The sequence below is a fragment of the Nannobrachium achirus genome (genome assembly GCF_963921795.1).
Source record: "Nannobrachium achirus genome assembly, chromosome: 20".
NCBI classification, from domain to species: Eukaryota; Metazoa; Chordata; class Actinopteri; order Myctophiformes; family Myctophidae; genus Nannobrachium; species Nannobrachium achirus.
The window spans coordinates 25196174-25215494 of record NC_137827.1 but is presented as its reverse complement, the minus strand read 5'-3'; the positions used below and the strand labels follow the sequence as shown (position 1 = coordinate 25215494).

General features: G+C 41.5%; 3 protein-coding genes across 5 annotated transcripts in view; 2 read left to right on the top strand and 1 right to left on the bottom strand.

Annotated features, from left to right (window-relative positions):
- Nucleotides 1-369: 369 nt before the first annotated feature.
- Nucleotides 370-8514, bottom strand: cmpk2 (cytidine monophosphate (UMP-CMP) kinase 2, mitochondrial; the record flags this gene model as incomplete). The annotated part of the gene is made up of 5 exons (XM_080750638.1): nt 370-490; nt 3064-3297; nt 4726-4927; nt 7159-7273; nt 7900-8514. The coding sequence occupies 5 exons, from the start codon at nt 8512-8514 to the stop codon at nt 370-372; spliced, it is 1287 nt and encodes a 428-aa protein (XP_080606764.1).
- Nucleotides 8515-9097: 583 nt separating this feature from the next.
- On the top strand, nt 9098-12164 carry rsad2 (radical S-adenosyl methionine domain containing 2; the record flags this gene model as incomplete). Its single annotated transcript, XM_080750931.1, has 6 exons — nt 9098-9419; nt 9521-9682; nt 10016-10245; nt 11021-11170; nt 11715-11747; nt 12000-12164. The coding sequence occupies 6 exons, from the start codon at nt 9098-9100 to the stop codon at nt 12162-12164; spliced, it is 1062 nt and encodes a 353-aa protein (XP_080607057.1).
- A 1199-nt stretch (nt 12165-13363) lies between these two features.
- Nucleotides 13364-19321, top strand: part of rnf144aa (ring finger protein 144aa) — a 71805-nt gene continuing 65847 nt past the window's right edge. Inside the window, exons 1-2 of one of the 3 annotated variants that reach the window (XM_080750762.1) lie at nt 13364-13438; nt 13942-14016. The gene's annotated coding sequence lies outside the window, so the exon portion shown is untranslated. Of the gene's footprint in view, nt 13439-13906; nt 14017-19321 lie in introns of all 3 variants that reach the window. The other 2 variants (XM_080750764.1, XM_080750763.1) reach the window with 2 other exon arrangements.

The window sequence follows — 19321 nt, the reverse complement described above, 5'->3', positions numbered from 1 at the left end:
TCTGTACAATGCTAATCACTGTGAATTAGACTTTTTGACATACTGTGAGTGTGTGTGTGTGTGTTTGTCTGTGTGTGTGTGTGTGTGTGTGTGTGTGTGTGTGTGTGTGTGTGTGTGTGTGTGTGTGTGTGTGTGTGTGTGTGCGTGCGTGTGTGCGTGCGTGCGTGTGCGTGCGTCTGAACATATATTTATGATTTTAGCGTCCCTAGCCCTTTCCCCATTGTGAATAGAATCCTCACAGCCTCTTCTCCAGCCCTTGCCACCCTCCCTCCTTTTATCACATTCACAACACCTTACTGGCACCTAGTGGCTTGATGCAGTACTGCATCCACCTGATGCAGGGAGGCCAGTTGGGGAGATGAAGGATGTTTACAAGTGGCATTTGTCCCTAATTAAAAGCAGCACTTGTTGAAGCACTTGGTCTGGAGAAGGACTAGCATCCACAGTGACACAGGCCGGCCCGCTGATCCTCCGGTAAGCCTCCTCCACTCTGTACGCACAGGCACACATGTACACGCACGCACGCACGCACGCACGCACGCACACACACACGCACGCACGCACACACACACACACACACACATACACACACACACAAGCTCGTTAGAAATATATGTGAATATCTATTAATATCCATTTACAGTTAAAGGGAAACTAAGTCATATATACACCATGACACATGACGTCATTGTGCACTTGCTGAGAACACAAAGAAAACAATGGGTACTTTTTGGCCCACACTATCATTGATCTCCTCACGTCAGAACAATAGGATTTAGGTTGAAAATGTGCACCGTTTTCCATTATTAAAGAAGACATTGCTAATAACGTGGGACTAATAAGCCACAAGACATCAAAAACATTGAAGTTGTCATGTATGCTGTTGTGTAATGTACAGCATGTGCTTATCAATCTGTTTTCAGAATGAACTTAACAGCGGTCAGAAAACAGCCCGGTATTTCAGCTCAGCGTTTCGGGGGGGGCAGACGGCGCGGCGGACAGTGACAGAGCGGCGGGTATCTCGGAAACATCCGAGAAACAACACAGATGGCTCACGGCACAAGCGTTTCCTGACACGAAATGAACAATGCTCCTGGTGGAGGAGGCATCACCGTGATTGAAGTCTGTGGAATCTCCCTCTGTTTCTGTCAGCAACGCCCGTGTCTCTCCCTCCGTCTTCTGCCTCCGCTGGCCCAAACATCTGGCCATTCCGTGTGGAAAGGCCATTATGTCAGCGGAGAGAATAAATGGAAGTGGCCATCGACCTGTCTGCCTAGCGACTATAGCACAAGCCCAGCAGTGTCTTGAGTTGGGACCAGCTTAATGGAGCACAGCAGCTCAGCAACTAATCACCTGTTCTTTCTCATCAGCCCCTTCCCCCGCGGGACGGTAATTGATTGTTAAGTGTTTGATGGGTCAGATGTAGACCGACCTGACTCAAGGAATTGCACAGTACAGTCTGTCTGCCACCCCCTATCTGTGTGTGTGTGCGCGCGCGTTCGTGTTTTTTTGCAATATATAGTGTTTTTCAGGGACGAGTTTCCAAAAGTCAGACAAATTGTGAAAATAGACGATCTACAAGGTCACAGCTTGTAAGTTTTCATTATTTTCTTATTTTCCAGTTGAGTCCAAAACATTTTTTGTTTGTTATTGTGTTAGTTTTAGTTAAATATAATAACCTTGGTGTGTGTGTGTGCGTGCGTGCGTGTGTGCGTGCGTGCACGTTTTATATCTGTTTGTTTCACTGTGTCCTTTTATAAGTGCACATACATTACACTACCACAAATACATAACTACATCTGTTTTGTATACACATGGACTTGCTTTCAAGTTATAATTTGTCTACAGTATGTATCAATTACATCTGCACATGTCTGCACATACTATATTCCATACAGTGGACACAGAGGAACATGCACTTAGACACAGGGGCTTATTTTCTGCCATGCTAAACCCCAAACCCCTAAACTTCTTTGGCTTTTTTTACTATTTTGAAAAACATTTTAAAATACTTCAAATGGCCGATTTAAATCGGCACGTTGTGAGCTTGTAAATCAGCTATTTGAACTATTTAAAATGTTTTTCAAAATAGTAAAAAAAGGCAAAGAAGTTTAGGGTTTAGCTTGGCGAAAATAGGGCCGACAATCTTTCTAAACGTATGTCGTCTCCTGAACAACATGGTGCTGATGCTCCTCATGCTTACTATGCATCCCAGACCACAGCCATCCACTGAAAAGAACCATTATTATGTACACCTGCTGTGCAGAAGTTGTCCATTGCATCTGTGTGTGCATGTGGTGTGTGTGTGTGTGTGTGTGTGTGTGTGTGTGTGTGTGTGTGTGTGTGTGTGTGTGTGTGTGTGTGTGTGTGTGTGTGTGTGTGTGTGTGTGTGTGTGTGTGTGTGTGCAGGGGTGTCGCACCAAATTCTGGGCCCTAGGTACAAGGATTCACTGCGGGCCCCCCATGAATGTTCTTCATTGGGGGGTGGGTTTAACCCATTTAGACTGGAAACGCATTATTTATTACACATTATTTTGTGCTTTAACTATTGAAAAATAGCAGGTATACAAGCTCACAGCGTGGCACCGAGTCTTTGAGTCTTTGATTATTTCAAATCCTTCCATGTTTCTATGTCAGTGGTGCTCGAACCTTTTCATGTGAAGGACCCCCAAAATTATATGTATTTGACCCCCATCTCAAAATATTTAGTTCCAGGGACCCCCCGGAACCTAAATTTGAGTTACAAAATACATATATTCAAAGATTTGCACACATTTTCACAACCTTTTAAAAATAGCAGATCTACATCTGCTAAATAATTAAGGTAAGTGCACATACATTACACCACCACAAATGCATGACTACACTTGTTTTTCATACACATGGACTTGCTTTCAAGTTACAATTTACAGTGTGGGCCCTAGTAACTCAGTCCCACTTTTCCCCCTATTGTGACGCCCCTGTGTGTGTGTGTGTGTGTGTGTGTATGTGCGTGCGTGCGTGTGCGCGCGTGCGTGTGTCCTATCCTATGTGCAGTACTTCACACCATGAGTCTAAAGTCACCTGAGTCTGAAGAGGTGGTTGTGGTCTAGCTCTTGCTCCTCTTGGGTCTGACCTTGACCTCGGTCCCTCAGCCTCCTCTTCCTCTCCTGGGGGTCCAGGGTGAGCAGGACCACCAGGCTGGGCTGGAGCAGGTCCCCTGGCCAGCGGTACCCCTCCCAACCCTCTGCTGGGAGGTTAGACACTGGACCCGTCACCGCCGTGGCCATGGCGTAGGACGCTGTGCTGTGCCAGAATCTGGGAAGAGAGGTGAATGGCAGTGGTGGGAAAAGTACTCGAATTATTTACTTTTTCTTGAAAAACGGATGCTAAAATAAAAATAATGTTTCGAAAATATGTTATAAAAAATAAGCTTCATATATGTGTTTCTATTCAAAAATGACCACAAAAAGCGCAACATAATGATAAAATAATCATTTTGGCAATTGTCAGACCGACACTTTGTTTACATTCTAGTCTATAGACTAGGATGTAAACAAAGTGTTGGCCCTACAATGAAAAAGTTAACTATAGGTCCTTTAAGTAAAAGTATCAATATTGTAACATAGATTTTCTCTGTTACGAGTAAAAGTCCAGAATTCAAAATGTACTTGAATAAAAGTGTGAAAGTATTGGCATCAAAAAGTACTTAAAGTACCAAAAGTAAAAGTACTAAATATTTGAAAATAGCAGATCTACAAGCTCACAACACGTCGCATCGCAACGCGTTGTGAGCTTGTAGATCGGCTATTTTCAAATATCCTAGGTATAAACTAGGGCTAAAGTGGTTGATGTTTTATAATATTATAATTTATAACTGCAAAGTAACTAGTAACTAAAGTTGTCAAATAAATGTAGTGGAGTAAAAGTACAAAATTTGGATCCGAGATGTAGTGGAGTAGAAGTAAAAGTATTGGAAATTAGAAATACTCAAGTAAAGTACAAATACCGCAGCATGGGCCTGTCACCTAAAGGGTTACTGTCACTTTAAGAATCATCTTAAAAAACAAGTTAATATTTTTATGATGTCATTGTGGGGATGCGCAATTATAAGCCAATCAAATGAATTGTCTGTATAGCCTGACAGTATGACTACTTACTGTACTGGTCGGCTGTTGTTGGGGGGCGAGGGGCAGATTACACTGTGACATGAGCTTCAGACTGTCAGACTGTTTCAGACCGTTTTCAGAGAAGCTCACGTCACAGTGTAATCTACCCCTCAACCCCTTTAGGTGACAGTACCCATTTAAGTACAGTACTTAAGTAAATGTACTGAGTTACTTTCCACCACGGATGGATGGATGGATGGATGGATGGATGGATGGATGGATGGATGGATGGATGGATGGATGGAAAGAAGAATGGACAGATGGAAGGATGAGTGAATCGATGGAAAAAAAGGTTGGATGGATGATGGGTGGATAGATGGAAGGGTGGATGGAATAAAGAATGGATGGAAGGATGAATAGACAGACAGACAGACAGACAGACAGACAGACAGACAGACAGACAGACAGACAGACAGTTTAGGAGAAATAATATCTCCTCATACTTTAGGAATTATATTGTATGATACATATTTTTTTTTTCCTTTTTTATTCAGAGATAAAAAAAAGGTCCACATATAGGTAAACCCGTTCCAACAATAAGGAGGTACCACCTCCAACCTATCGACAAAATCCTTACCTGTCAACGATGACAGGTGTCTGTCTGGCCTCCTGGCCTATTAGTTCTGCTGTGATGTAGTTCCCCAGGGCGTAGAAGGCTCGGCGGATGAGGGGCGGCTCCTGATCAAAGCGGGCCCTCCAGGGGGACAGGCAGCAGGGAGGGGACCGCAGCAAAGTGGCCCCCAGCGCTTCCCTCAGAGACTCAGTCAGAGTGGTCTTACCTGAGGAGAGGCAAGAGGGAGGGAGGAAGATATGCTCACCACAAAAACAGAAGAGAAGCAAAGCAAGTATGGGGATCATACTTGCTTTGCTCACATGGTTCAATTGGCCTGATCAATTATTAGTAGGTTGGGATTGTTTTTGATTATAGTAATAGTAACTGACTAGTGACCACGACTGTACTGTGACTGGTGACTCTACACATTCATACTACATCATTTGTTCTCAAACAACACCCCCTGATTGTCCCAAGGGGTGCCTTGGGACTTTGTGACAACCACGTTAGTATTTCATAATACAAAATGTATTTTTGTATTTACTACATCAGTACTTTGTATGCACTTTTTTCCCAAGGCAAAAGATATACCCCAATATATTTAACCACTTGATATGCTATCCCTATTTTGACCATGATAATTTTCAATTCATATATTTTATTGAAAACCTATTCAAGCTCACATTGCAACATGTTGTGAGCCAAGCTTGTAAATTGGCTATTTTCTCTTCGTGTGCATGTGTGCAGTATGTGTGCCTTGAGATTTTAATTTGCCCATTGGGTAAAAAAAGTTTAAAAACCACAGCACTACTGCACCAGTTTCAGTCAATAAGTAGACATTGGGAATCCTAGTAACTTCTTTCCCAAGTTGAATACTCAACCACTTTGATAGCCACGTTAGTTAGAAATCTGGTTGGTTATGGTTTTACTGTTTGAGCTCAAAGTGACATGTAATTCGACTGAAAAAATGCTGTTATACTGTAGCGGTGTTATCATGAAGTTTCCTATTGTGATTTTTTATTATAGTGTATCATTTTATTTAACACTAACAGATTGACAGATTGTACGGTGTTGAAGAGACAGAGACGGCTGTGTGAGGAAGGGCTGTGGGAGAGCAATGAGCAGTTTACAGTACCCATCCATATGAGTTATATCAGCGCAACTGATGTATTGGGAACACCGTCTTTTATTGCATTTTATTTCACCAACTTGTCTCTCAGCCTGTGTGCTCTATCCAGTCTACGTGGTTCTCCAAATAAACGGGAAGAAGAGGGGGACATCATTTCTTGTCAGTTAGATAGCTCGCTGTCATGGGCAATATTGCATTAGTCAAATTTGCACAAATTGTCAGCAGAATTTAGATGCCACATATCCATATCAGGAAGACACCATACCCATAGCAACAGTTCACAATACCTGGGAATCTAGGGAATGAATGATGGGATATTTCGTAGTGTGTGCAGCGTGCATGGAAATGAGGGCAGGAAAGAAAAACACTGCTTGGCACTGGCACTACCAAGCAGTGTTTTTTCCTTCTCCCCCCATTTCCATGCACACTGCACAAAATTGTCCAAGTGTGCCAGTTTAATAACTTTCAACCTGACATTCCTATTTTGGGCATGTTATTATAGGCAAACATTATTTCATTTCAAATGGCCATAGCTTGGAGACTTGCTCGTTGCTCTGATCAGTGCAATATAGGACTGGATTTGAAGGCTGTGTCGCGGCCTGAAAATAGTTTTAAATAATTATCAATGGATAAAAAAAAATAAAACATTATGCACATTTTCAAAAATAGTGACAGTAGCAGATCTACAAGCTCACAAATATGTTGGATTGCAACATAAAGGTAGAGTAAGTGATATTCTTTGGTTAAAACAAAAATTGCTATAGAGTGTTTGCTCCGTAACAGGGGTATCCCCATCTCTCAAGCAAATACATTTTCTGGTGGGTTGCCAAGTTCAGCCAATCAGGAGCGAGTACCCATTTATTAGCTTCAATTTCATAGTGTTCTGCCAACGTCTTTGTGTCATAATTTCACTTGTTATCCTGTATCTATGAGTCTACTGATTGGTTATTTAATACACAAATAAAACAAACATTATACTGTATGTAACAATGTGTTTTATAAGATAATTTACAATGTACATTAATGGTCAAACGTATGCAGCTAATATTTTTAGCCAGATACAACTTTTGACCATAAGTAACCCTGACATGATGCTCGCGCATTCTTGAAGTTTGTGGAAAGAGCATTAAAATAAGCTCCAGTAACAACTCGACATCTTCCTTTTTACAGGATCATAACCTTTCTGACGTCATGTTGCATGATATTCCATTAGGCAGGCCTCCCTGGCAGATAATGACATCTGCAGAGAAGGTTGTCCATCACTTAAGGGAGACATCTATGCATCATGCTGCCTATCACATGTTCGTTTATGAGGTAATGACATTAACCTGTGGCATCCAGTCCTTCTATGACAATAACAGGGAAGTCTGCTTTACATCCGACCTCTCGTCTCTGGTCTGCCAGCTCCAGTAGGGCTCTAGTCTCTGGGATGATGTCACCACACTGCCGACCACACACACACACACACACACACACACACACACACACACACACACACACACACACACACACACACACACACACACACACACACACACGCACACACACACACACACACACAAAAGCATTTGTTGTATTAAGAAGCAGTAATGTTCACAATGTAGGGCAAATCTATTCTGGGTTATTAAGCTCTCTGCCACTAGAGTGCACTGTTGTGCCAATGATGTTGTTATTGTTGTCAAAATTATTGCACTCAAGTTATTGTCTTAGGAATGTGACATAAACCAAAAAATATGATTGGATTTAAGTCTCCATGCACGAGTAATCAATAGAAAAAGTCATTTTGGGGGTTAACTACTCCTTTAAATGACCCTAGTAGACTACTAATACAATATGTTAGTTTGTCTGTTCAGCTACAGCAACGATGACACGTTTGTGCAAATGTAAAAGCATAGGTCTACATATATAAATAAAAGCCCTGCCTGCATATACTTGTTTATGCAATCATTTAAATTATTATTATGATTATTATTATTATGCTCAATGTTGTTGTTGTTATCTTGTAATCTGAGTGTGAGCCCATGTCAGAGACAACTTATTATTGTGAATATGAATGAAACAGTCCAAACCTCCTGGAGAACACTGTATGCCTCCTCAAAACTGTAGAACACATCAGAGTTGATGATGCTGAGAGATGATGGGTGACAGTCAGGTGCTTCAGAGGGAACTATACAGTAGGACTCAGACACGCCCACGGCTTCTTCTCCTCCACAGGGCCACAGGTGTTGGGACCAGGCGCGACTGCAATCTCCCACTCGCACGTAGGAGAACGCCAATACAGGGTCATTCTGTACCAATTCACTCAATATGCGCTCCGTGGTGGCGGAGCACTCGGAGGAATCCTTTAAGAAATAACCCTTTAGGACAGAGTCTTTGACATTAGGCAGAAATGAAAACATAGTCAAAAGCTTGCATTCTGACGGCAGCGCTGTCAACAGTTTGTCTTTCAGCCCTCCGTAGAACTTAGCTCTTAGAATTCTGTCGTGGCTGTGGACGAGAAGAGAGTAGCACCGCTCGTTCTTTTGCACACTTCTAAACAGCTGCGGCGCCTCTCGCTGGTGCGTCTCTCGCTGCAGTCGCAGGGCAAAGTAGACGGGGAGCGCCGACCTCCCATCCATTTCCACAGAGAAAACACGAGCGGACCACTGGCCGAGGAGAGACAGGGGCAGGCTGCGTCTAGCCATGCTGGAATGGGATAAGAATAAGATATGGAGGATAGGATAGGTTTAAACAAGCTTCTGGGTTGAGATGCGATGGTAGGCTATCTTCCCCCCAACAGTAGAGTCCTTGTTATGTAATGTCATAGACATGCTGTAGGGAAAACGAAACTTAATGTGCTACTATGGTCATCCTTAGTTTCGAAATCGAAACTTGTGTTTGGTATTCTGCCATAAACATTGCTTATCTTATCTATGCAGTGTGCAGACTGTAACCCACTTGCGTCATTTGTTGTTTGCCAATTTGCTTTTAAGTTAATGGAAACCTATTCTTATTGGTCATATCGGTAATTAGAATCAATCACACAGCATCCACCAGTCACCACTCACCTGGCCCCATTACTCTTCCGTTTCATTTCATTGTTTGTAAATACGAACTGGAAAGCTATGATGACTGACTTTGCACTTAAGAAAGGAAAGGGATTCCCATGTAGCCTATTTAGCCTATCCAAGTTTCGTTTCAGCAAAAAGGTGGTGACTCTGCTGACAGTATTCTATTTAAAGTGCCCACCATCCTGCTGCAGTCAGTGTGATGATGATCCATTTCAAGATGTTTTGCTCTTCAGCTTTGAAGGTGTTCCTGCACTTTTGCATCAGGGTATTTTCAAGCCTCTTCTCCAATGCGCAGGCTTGGATTACTGGTGGTTTGCTGGAGAAAGGGTTTGCAGGGGAAACAACAACTACACCTGTTACCTGCAAATTGGATCAAAAGAAAGAAGAGAGCGCAATAACAACGACCCCAACCAGTGTCAATTATCATTTTACGCGCAAGTGCAACTACAAATGTGGCTTTTGTTTCCACACTGCGAAAACATCATTTGTCTTGCCCATAGAGGAGGCAAAGAGGGGTCTCGAACTTCTGCAGAAATCTGGTAAATTTGAAAGATCTCAAAAAATTAAATTCATCTATTTGCATTTGCCACAACCTTGCATGCTTATAATAGGCCTATTATGATCTATTGTTGTCCATTAGGTATGGAAAAGATCAACTTCTCTGGAGGGGAGCCTTTCCTGCATGACAAAGGAGACTTCCTTGGGAAGTTAGTTCAATACTGCAAACAGGACCTGAAGCTGCCAAGTGTCAGTATTGTCAGCAATGGAAGCATGATCAAAGAAAACTGGTTCCAGAAATATGGTAAGAGTTCTCATTTTTCAAATACTATGAACCATAACACAAATTATATAGGCTACTATAGCCTACTACAGTATTATTATTAATAAAAGTATTTGTTTTAATTAATTACTTTTCTTCTACAGTAGATGGCAGTATTTTCACAAAAAAAGGAATAATACTCTGTTGTGGTCTTTTTTTTAAAGAATAGCCAGTCTATTTGTCTGCAAATAAGGCATGCTTGTACACTCTCTCGCTTTCTGTCTCTATTTCTCTCTAGTATCTCTCTTCCTCGCTCTGTCTGTCTCCCACTTTTTTAATATATATTATTCACTCATTCTCTGTCCTCACTCTCAGGTGAATATCTGGACATACTGGCCATTTCCTGTGACAGCTTTGACGAGGAGACCAATCATCTCATAGGCAGAGCTCAGGGTAGGAAGAGCCACCTAGACAACCTCTACAAGGTCCGCAACTGGTGCCAGCAGTATAAGGTGGCGTTCAAGATCAACTCTGTGATCAACACCTTTAATGTGGACGAAGACATGAGGGAGAACATTGCTGAGCTCAACCCTGTCCGCTGGAAGGTAGGAACCAAGACAGAGCGATAAGAGGGAACTTATATTTGCAGTTAACACACATTGGTATTACAATCCTCAGTTGTTTCTTTTTTGTTTTACTTTTTTTTATTTGCAGTTTGTCACATACAGCATCACAGGGTCAACATTATTACATCATTTGGTTATCACATCTAGTCCATGTCAGACATTTGTGGTGGCATTCTGTTGGGTTTTATATTCAGTCTATTTCTCCCATTTCTCAAGGAACAGTTCTTCTTGTATCCAGAGTTTGTGTGTAAATCTCTCCATAACATATATTTCCTCCGCAAATGCACAGCCACTGCTCACAAGTTGGAGGGTCACTTTTATACCACAATCTTGTTATTGCTTTTTTGCTGGTTGCCAGCAGCACCTTGACCAGATACATGTCATCTCCATGTGTGTTTTCCTGTGTCAAGTTTCCTAGATACAGCACCACACTTGTCTTCGGTGTTTTCGCATTTCAATATCTCCTTTATTACTGACCACACATCATCCCAATACTTGTCAGTTTTTGGACAGTTCCAAAATATATGCTCGTGGCCAGCATCCATGTATCCACATAATCTCCAGCATGGTTGTTTCTCTGCTGTGACTTTTCCTCTGATCTTTGGAGTTACGAAATATAATGGTGTTCTACAATCCTCAGCTGACTTAGATTGTATTAAGGTAATCTTGCGGTTGGTTACATTTGTATTATGTATGAACACTCTGGATTTTGCTGCATGCACTTAACCCACTGTTTTTTGCGTGCTGCGTTCAGGTGTTCCAGTGCCTGCTGATTCACGGGGAGAATGCAGGGGAGGATGCTCTGAGAGAGGCAGAGAGGTTTGTGGTCAGTGACCAACAGTTTCAGGACTTTCTGGACAGGCATAGCAGCGTCACCTGCCTCGTACCCGAGTCCAATCAGAAGGTGAGACATGCCAGATGAACTGACAATACTGATTGTATCCACAATTGCAAAAAGTGCCAAAGTACCAAATAATATATTGTCGTGGTCGGGTGAAAACCTTGTATGTCCAAAACCGTTTGTTTTGTATTTATCATTTTAAAAATGATTTAAACTAGTGAAAACAGCTGATCTACAAGCACACAACACCTCGCACCGCGTGGCGTTGTGTGCTTGTAGATCTGCTGTTTTCACTACTTTTGTGCGACGGCCTTGTATGATGAAGCAGGGCTTTGCTTTGTGAAAAAATTAACACATTTGAAACTTGGAGATACAAGGTTTCTGCCCGACAGTGACGATATGACACTGTTGTTATAGGATGAAATGGCTTGCCATCCATATTCATCATGTTTTGCACCCTATAATCACTCCAATGTAATACTAATGGATCTCTTTTCTCTGGAGTATACAACATGTGAAAGAGAATGCAGACTTGAATGATATTTGATTTGTAAAACCAGGTTGCAGACAGAAACAATAGTTTTGACTAAGAATTGTGTCTTTTCAGATGAGGGATTCTTACCTCATCCTGGATGAATATGTAAGTAATATATGACCTTATTTATACGCATGGACAGTCGCACACCCATATAATTTCTAGCATTGGTAGTTAAAGGACATAACAATTTTGACATAACATGCTATCCTTTTAACTGATTCATTAGAACAATGGCTGAGCTTTTATGTTAGCTTTTCTTATTGTTTCAACACATTATTGCTGTGAATTTCAAAACATCAAAGTAACCACAGAATAGCATTGAACATGAACCATTTCTGTTTTCCCCTGTTCCAGATGCGTTTCCTGGACTGCAGAGAAGGACGGAAGGACCCGTCCAAGTCCATCCTTGATGTTGGTGTAAAGGAGGCCATTTCTTTCAGTGGCTTTGATGAGAAGATGTTTCTAAAAAGAGGGGGGAAATATGTGTGGAGCAAAGCTGATATGCAGCTTGAGTGGTGAATCTCGGCTACTCAAGAAATGTGCTTTACTGCAGTGGTTCTCAACCTGTGGGTCAGGACCCCCAAGGGGGTCCCCACATTATTTTGGGCGGTCCCCAGATGATTAACTTAATGTGCAACACTGTTTTCTCACTCAACAGTAAACAAAGCAACATAACGTTTAAGTGTATATAGCACATTTCTAAAGTGGCAATTTAAGCACTTTTTAATACCTCTGGAATTACAAATTAAACATTGGCCAAATTGTCAAATATTAGAGGCAGAAATTGTGAAAATAGCCGATCTAGATGCTCACAACGCCTCGCAACGTGAGGCGTTGTGAGCATGTAGATCTGCTATTTTCACAATAGAACTGTGTTTACAAAATGTAATGCCTCAACTCTTAGTGCTCGTCAGGGTGGGGTCCCCAGTTAAATTATGATTATTTTGGGGGTCGTGGCCTGAAAAGGTTGAGAACCACTGCTTTACTGGAGTGAATGCTAATTTGCACTTTTCATTACGTTATGTTTATTTGAATTATGTTACATTTATGTGTAGTTTGCCTGTTTGTATTACTTTGTCCACCAGAGAGTGCTGTGGATCAGATTTGCACAACCCTATGTTGCCTTTTTGTAAAATGTTATATGGTAATAATAAGCTAATATTAATGTTTCTCAGATGTTAAGATAAAAATAAAAAACACAATAGTTTGTAAAATATTATATTTAATTGTTGTCTTATTGCTTTTTAAGTTTAAATACCTGTTTTATACAATTTGTATAATAATACCGTAGGCCTAGCCTACACTTAAGCTCTGTTGCGCAACAGAACTGTCAGTGATGAAAAGACAACAGCATATTTCCATTCATGTACCTCTAATATTGTTGAATTAAATAAATAAATGATAACAAATGTATTGTGAATAATTATTTATGTATTCATAGGCTAACATCAACCTCTGCTTTGCAACTTTACACGCTTGTAGTAGCCAAACATTATTCTTATTAATATATTAATTCTTGACAGAGTACAAATGGAACCAAATGTCAAGTTGAGGGGAGGCCTTCAAATTTCAAAGTTTGTGAACCACTGTAAATATACAGTAATTTCGACAGCGTCACTTGGACAGCAGGCGGCGCTACCGTTAGCGGAATGCACACAGAGTGACGCTTGTTTCTCCTGGCAGCAGAGCGGAGCTGGAACGCAACGCGCACACTCGCAACAAATGGCGTCCCTCCAGTGCGAAGCAGCTGATTCCCCACTGAGGAGGAGAGCGGCGGCAATATCTGTTTAGAGGTAAACAACACCACCGCCCACGGATGTTTTTTGCTACACGATAGCAGCGCGTACGTTATTGCTTTATGCAGGAGGAAGGCTCCTGTTTTTAAGAAAAAGAACAGGCTGACGGTTAGGACGGTGCATTCTACTGTCTGTAACCGAGGCTTTACCACCACCACCGCTCCTGTCTGTGAGCCAGGAAGGAAGATACTGTAGCTTTACTGTCAGTCAGATACAGTTTGTGATTTTCGTTGCCCCCACAGCTCGGTTTGCTTATCGTTTGCGTCTCACCGGGGCCTTATTGTGTATTGTAAGCGCTAATAAATAAGGCTACACGCTAGCGACAGGGTCAGCGGACGTCCCCACCCGGACGTAGCGTCGGGGAGGATTCATAATAATGAAACAACATGGGCATCACCCACAGCCACTGCGTGCTATTCTGTGAGCAGCCAGCCAGTATGCTGCTGTGCTGATAACTCTGACTAGTTGGGTCACATCTTCCCCCCGTTAATCCAATTCAGGAGATCAACGGCGGCTTGTCGTTCCAAATCCTCCCTGGACCCGATCAAGACGGCCTTATCTCAACAAGCCAGCAGGTAATATTTTGGTGTCTTGTTGTTTTGTAACGTGTAATGCCGTTCTGTGGCCTGGCTGGCATTCGTTGACAGCAGTGTTAAATCAAAGCCGCAACCTGCCCATAACATAACGTCCAGGTCTCTCTCTCTCTCGCACATGAAAGAGCAGATTTCTACCCGTATTTACAAGACGCAGTCAGTGCTTGGGCAGGCAGGGGAGTCTCTGCGTTTCCCAGGGGGTTGGCTAACTGTCAACCAGTAGGTTTCCTACCCAACACACCTCCAACCACTGCATTATGTGCTGTATTAACAAAAAAGATTGGTTAAATAAGATGTATTAATTAAAATACGTTTCGGTTTGCAGCCTTTATTGAACTGTGTGGGTGTACAGTAGTTAACTGGAGATTGACACTGAGGATGTGTGTGTGTGTGTGTGTGTGTGTGTGTGTGTGTGTGTGTGTGTGTGTGTGTGTGTTTGTTTGTACATAACATTCTATTTATATCATCAGGCTAATTATCCAGCTGTGGTTTACTTTGCTGGCCATTTACTATAATCTTTTTCCTCGAATGTCTTGTCTTCAAGACAAATTTGAGCATAGATCATTTATCTGATTGTCTGCTCATTCTATAAGTGTACATTTTTCAAGTCTTTTAATAATAACTTGGCTGGTAACTTAAACACAGGTCTGCTGGTGGTTTCCCTCATTTAGTTTCATTGAGCAAAAAGAGAGTGAGAGGGAGAGACGGGGAAAACTGTTTTGTTGACACCACTTCACAGTCAATCAATATCACGTGTGTACTTCAAGCACACACACACACACACACACACACACACACACACACACACACACACACACACACACACACACACTGAACACACACACGTGATATTGATGATATTGATTGATTGAGCACACATTCAGGTGCACATGCAAGTACAGTACTTTGCATGTGCAGGCAAGTGTGTTATCCTTCATGAACTTGAAATGACAGTGCATTTGGTCCCATAGTACTACTTAATAAGAGCCTCCCTCTATATTATACAGAGATTACATGAAATTATACCCTTCTTTTGAACCACTTTAACCATGGCAAACCTATTTTGGACATGTCGCATATTTATGGAAATGTATTTCCATAAATAGCTAAAATAGCACATCTACCATCTCATAACTTGTCGTGGTGCAAGGCCATTTGTCATATAATGTCCTAGTATCCACCAGGGCTGTGTGTTGTTAATTCAAGTGCACTACAGTGCTGCATCTCAACTTTTCATCCAGAAATGGTTCACAAGTGTGACATGCATGAAGTGGATGGCTCCACTAAGCTGTGAAAGGTCAACCGGTGCCATGCCATTTCCATTTTAAGCAGCAACCGAGCAACCACTACCCTCTAGGGCACAGTGGGCATGTAACCAGGCTACTATACAGAGCAGGGCTGACACCATTACAACATTTATGTTGACGATTAAGTTTCATACAAATAATTAACGATCTAATCGTGTTTCTGTCGCTGAAAACTGGAGCATATGAATGAAAGTTACATTTCTGTTTGGCCTTTAGGCTTCATAATCAAAAATTGGTACTGCATTGATGTGACTAACAACTTGAATATACAAAAAACTAACTGACATATTTAATAAAACAAAATGAAATAGCTGACTTCATGCTGCGCTGTAAGCTCGTAGATCTGGTATTTCTGCTTTTTATATTTGAATAATTGTGATTATCTTGTATAACTGCAATTATTTGAGATGCAGGCCTCAAATAATTCGGCCTACTATAGAGCAATTCTGTGCTCCATGATGGATGGCTGATGTTGAGGGGGCCATGATACCAGACAGAGTGGCAACTGGCGAGGTCCATTTCCAACATAATATTCTATTCTTTTAGGGTGTGTGTGTGTCTCGGACTGTGGAAATTGACTGAAATTGCTCCCCTGTGAGAAAGGTTAATGTGTTTATTTCCTGATGAACCTAATCAGGATTTCCTGCAGCACTTTATTGGCCAGGCGGTCCACCCAGCCTAAAATCTGTAGCACCCGGCCTAAGAGTCTGGTGAAAATTATGCAAAATCCCTCCTAAGCGTGCAAAACAAACTATACTTTTGTGTTTGTGTTTGTTTAAGCAACTTCTCCTATGTTGAGGGCCAAAAATAAGAATTAATCAAAATTAAGGGAATTAATTTAGTCGACTGCCAGAGTCCCCCCCCCCCCCCAGCCTACCACCTGGCCAAGCCTTTTTCTTGCAGGAAACCCTGCCTAATAATGCGTTCACACACTAGCAAATACAGTTAAATACAACGCTATGCAGCATATTTGTAGCTTCATATATTCGTAGCTGAAGTTGAAACCAGCTCAACTTGTTTGTAGCTGCTGACTGTAGCCTTTGTAGCAGCTACCAACGTCGAATGTAGCTTTTTATCTTTGTGTTGCTGGCTCCCATTGAATATGAATGGTAGCCTGTATCTTTGTAGCTGCCAGTGTAAACCCAGCATGAGAGTGCTGTTCAATGAATGTTCACTCGCTGTGCTGCAAAGACTTAATGTACCTAGAATAACAACATGGCATCATTTAGGGAAAATGTGAAGCCTTTTCATTGTTCATATGATGCTGTGCACTGCAGCAGTATTCTAGGCACCTAGTTTTAGCCAATTCAAAATTGGCACTGTATTACATCAAGATTTACGAGTTTAGAGTTTTTTTTTAGTCTTTAAGACTCAAGATTGTATTTGTCACATCTTATATCTTTTCTGTTGTCTTTTTGTAAATGAATGCCCTAACTCGTAATACTGTACTGCTACAGTATCACACAAAAGCAGCAAAAATAGGAAATCTACATTTTGAAAAGAAAAAGGTGTGTGTGTGTGTGTGTGTGTGTGTGTGTGTGTGTGTGTGTGTGTGTGTGTGTGTGTGTGTGTGTGTGTGTGTGTGTGTGTGTGTGTGTGTGTGTGTGTGTGTGTGTGTGTGTGTGTGTGTGTGTGTGTGGAATCAAGAGCTTTTGACTAAATAATAACTACATGGATCCATTGGAACAGATGTTTTTCTTTCCATATCCTAACAAGTAACCATTGTGGACATGGCAAGGTTTCTACCCGACAGCGGCGAGTACACAGGCGTAATAATATTCTTTGGCTTTGGTTCCTCACACTGTGGCAGCAATAACGATAACAAAAGAGGTCATTAATTAATAATTACCAGAAGTATTAATTAAAGTGTCTGGTGCCTGTTTGTGTGGGGTGTGCATAGCTGCTTCTTTGCGTGTGTGGTAGGCAGTTAGGCAACGGTGTCAGTCGTTCGTAAACCTGATTGTAAACCTGGTGATTATCTTTTTCAAAGCCTAGTGCCCATGGTCTTGTCATTCATGAACGTGTTTTTGCAAGAACAAACATAAAAAAAAAATATATATATATATATATATATATATATATATATACATATAGGCCTACTGTAAGCTGCATCCTAGTATTTGTACCCATGGCTGTTAACTCGACATGGTTTTTCCCATCGATTCCCTGTGGAACTGCATGCTGCCTATAGTAGCAATACAGTATGTTATGTTCAGCTTTAACAACGCGTACACACACACACACACGCACGCACGCGCACACACACACACACACACACACACACACACACACGCACACACGCACACACAGAGCACACATAGAGTGTGGCAGACAGGTGAGGTGATGGAGATGCTATTCCATTCTCTTTTGTCCTACAGGCGTTCCCATGAGAGAATAAACATGCTTTGTAGAAACACAGTAGTGCATTTTGTGGAGTGACCAGCAGTCAGCCGGCTCCCAGAGGGAAGTGGGGAAGGGTTTGCTTAAGAGAGAAGGAATGTGAGTTTTCTTTCAATGGGATGTGGTGCGGTTATGATGCCCAGAACACAGTGTGCCTGCCAGGCCTAGAGGAATACTAACACATATCTGTATAGTATACTAAAGTATTGTATAGCACCATCCACGTCAATAATAAACACTGCTGCAGTGTATAGCATTAGCTTGCATGTTTCATTCCTATAGACACAGGCTGTGGTTATGTTTGGTTCTGCTGTGCTGTTATCAGTTCAAACAGCACTGGTCCTCACTGATGAGTGCTCACTAGGGATGGTCCGATCAGGTTTTTTGGAACCGATCAGCGAGCACCGATCACAAAAGTTTGATCACCCGATACCGATCAATCACCGATCCGATCAAGTTATTATTTATATTTTCTAAATGTTAATGTTTTAACTTTAATTCATTCATTCACTCATGAATTCATTTATATATTTGCCTTATAGTTATTTACTAGCATTACTATGTATTTATTATCATAGCAGTAACTAATTATTCCTTCAGCACTCTGGAAATCAATACCCCAAAATGGCCTCAAGTGGGCATACTGAACGGCTGTTTGATCGGATGCACCGATCCGTTCCGATCGGTGAGTTTACCTTTTGATCTAAACCACCGATTATCGCCGATCACGCTTTGATCGGCCCGATCCGATCCATTGCCGATTGATCGGTAACATCTCTAGTGCTCACCTAACCTTATTGCGCAATGTTTACCTACCTACCTAATCTTTTCATGGGCCTATTTGATCTTAGTGAGTGAGTAATAGAGTGAGAGAGAGAGACGCACAAAATGTCTTTCTGTGATGCTGGCATTGATGAGGACTGTGTTTAGTGAATCAAATGAGGTTCTAGGGCTGTCACAATTATTACATAATCGCCTAATCGCAATTACTTTACATAATCGCGATTGTTTTTCATAATCTATTTTTTTAAGTAAAAAAAAATAGTGGAAATAGCCGATCTACAAGCTCACAACGCGTCGCGACGTGTTGTGAGCTTGTAGATCGGCTATTTCCACTATCAATGTTCTTTTTTAAGTATAAAGTTGTCAAATATGCCTGTGATTTCTTTGTATATTTAGGTTATGTGTCGTATCTGCCATGTGCAACTTCAAAGCCTACAAGCCAAACAGAAATGTAATTGTCAACGACAAAAACACAATTAAATCGTTAATCGCAATTATTTGAGTGACAATTAATCGTCATGTAAAATGTCATATCGTGACAGCCCTAGTTGCTCCCCTAAGAAGCATAAGTTGTAGACTAGTTTGCTGAAATATGTTAGTGCATAATGTAACGATATAACGTTAGTAGTACAGACTACAGAAAATGTTTGATTGAATCAAAACAAAAGACAAGTTTATTAACGCTTGAAGTTAATCTGCACAGATGCTCTATCATGGTAAAATGTGCATACAAGCCTGTCAACAAAAACATCAAGTGAAGCTTTTTTAGGCTGCACTGAAAACCCATATGGAGGAAA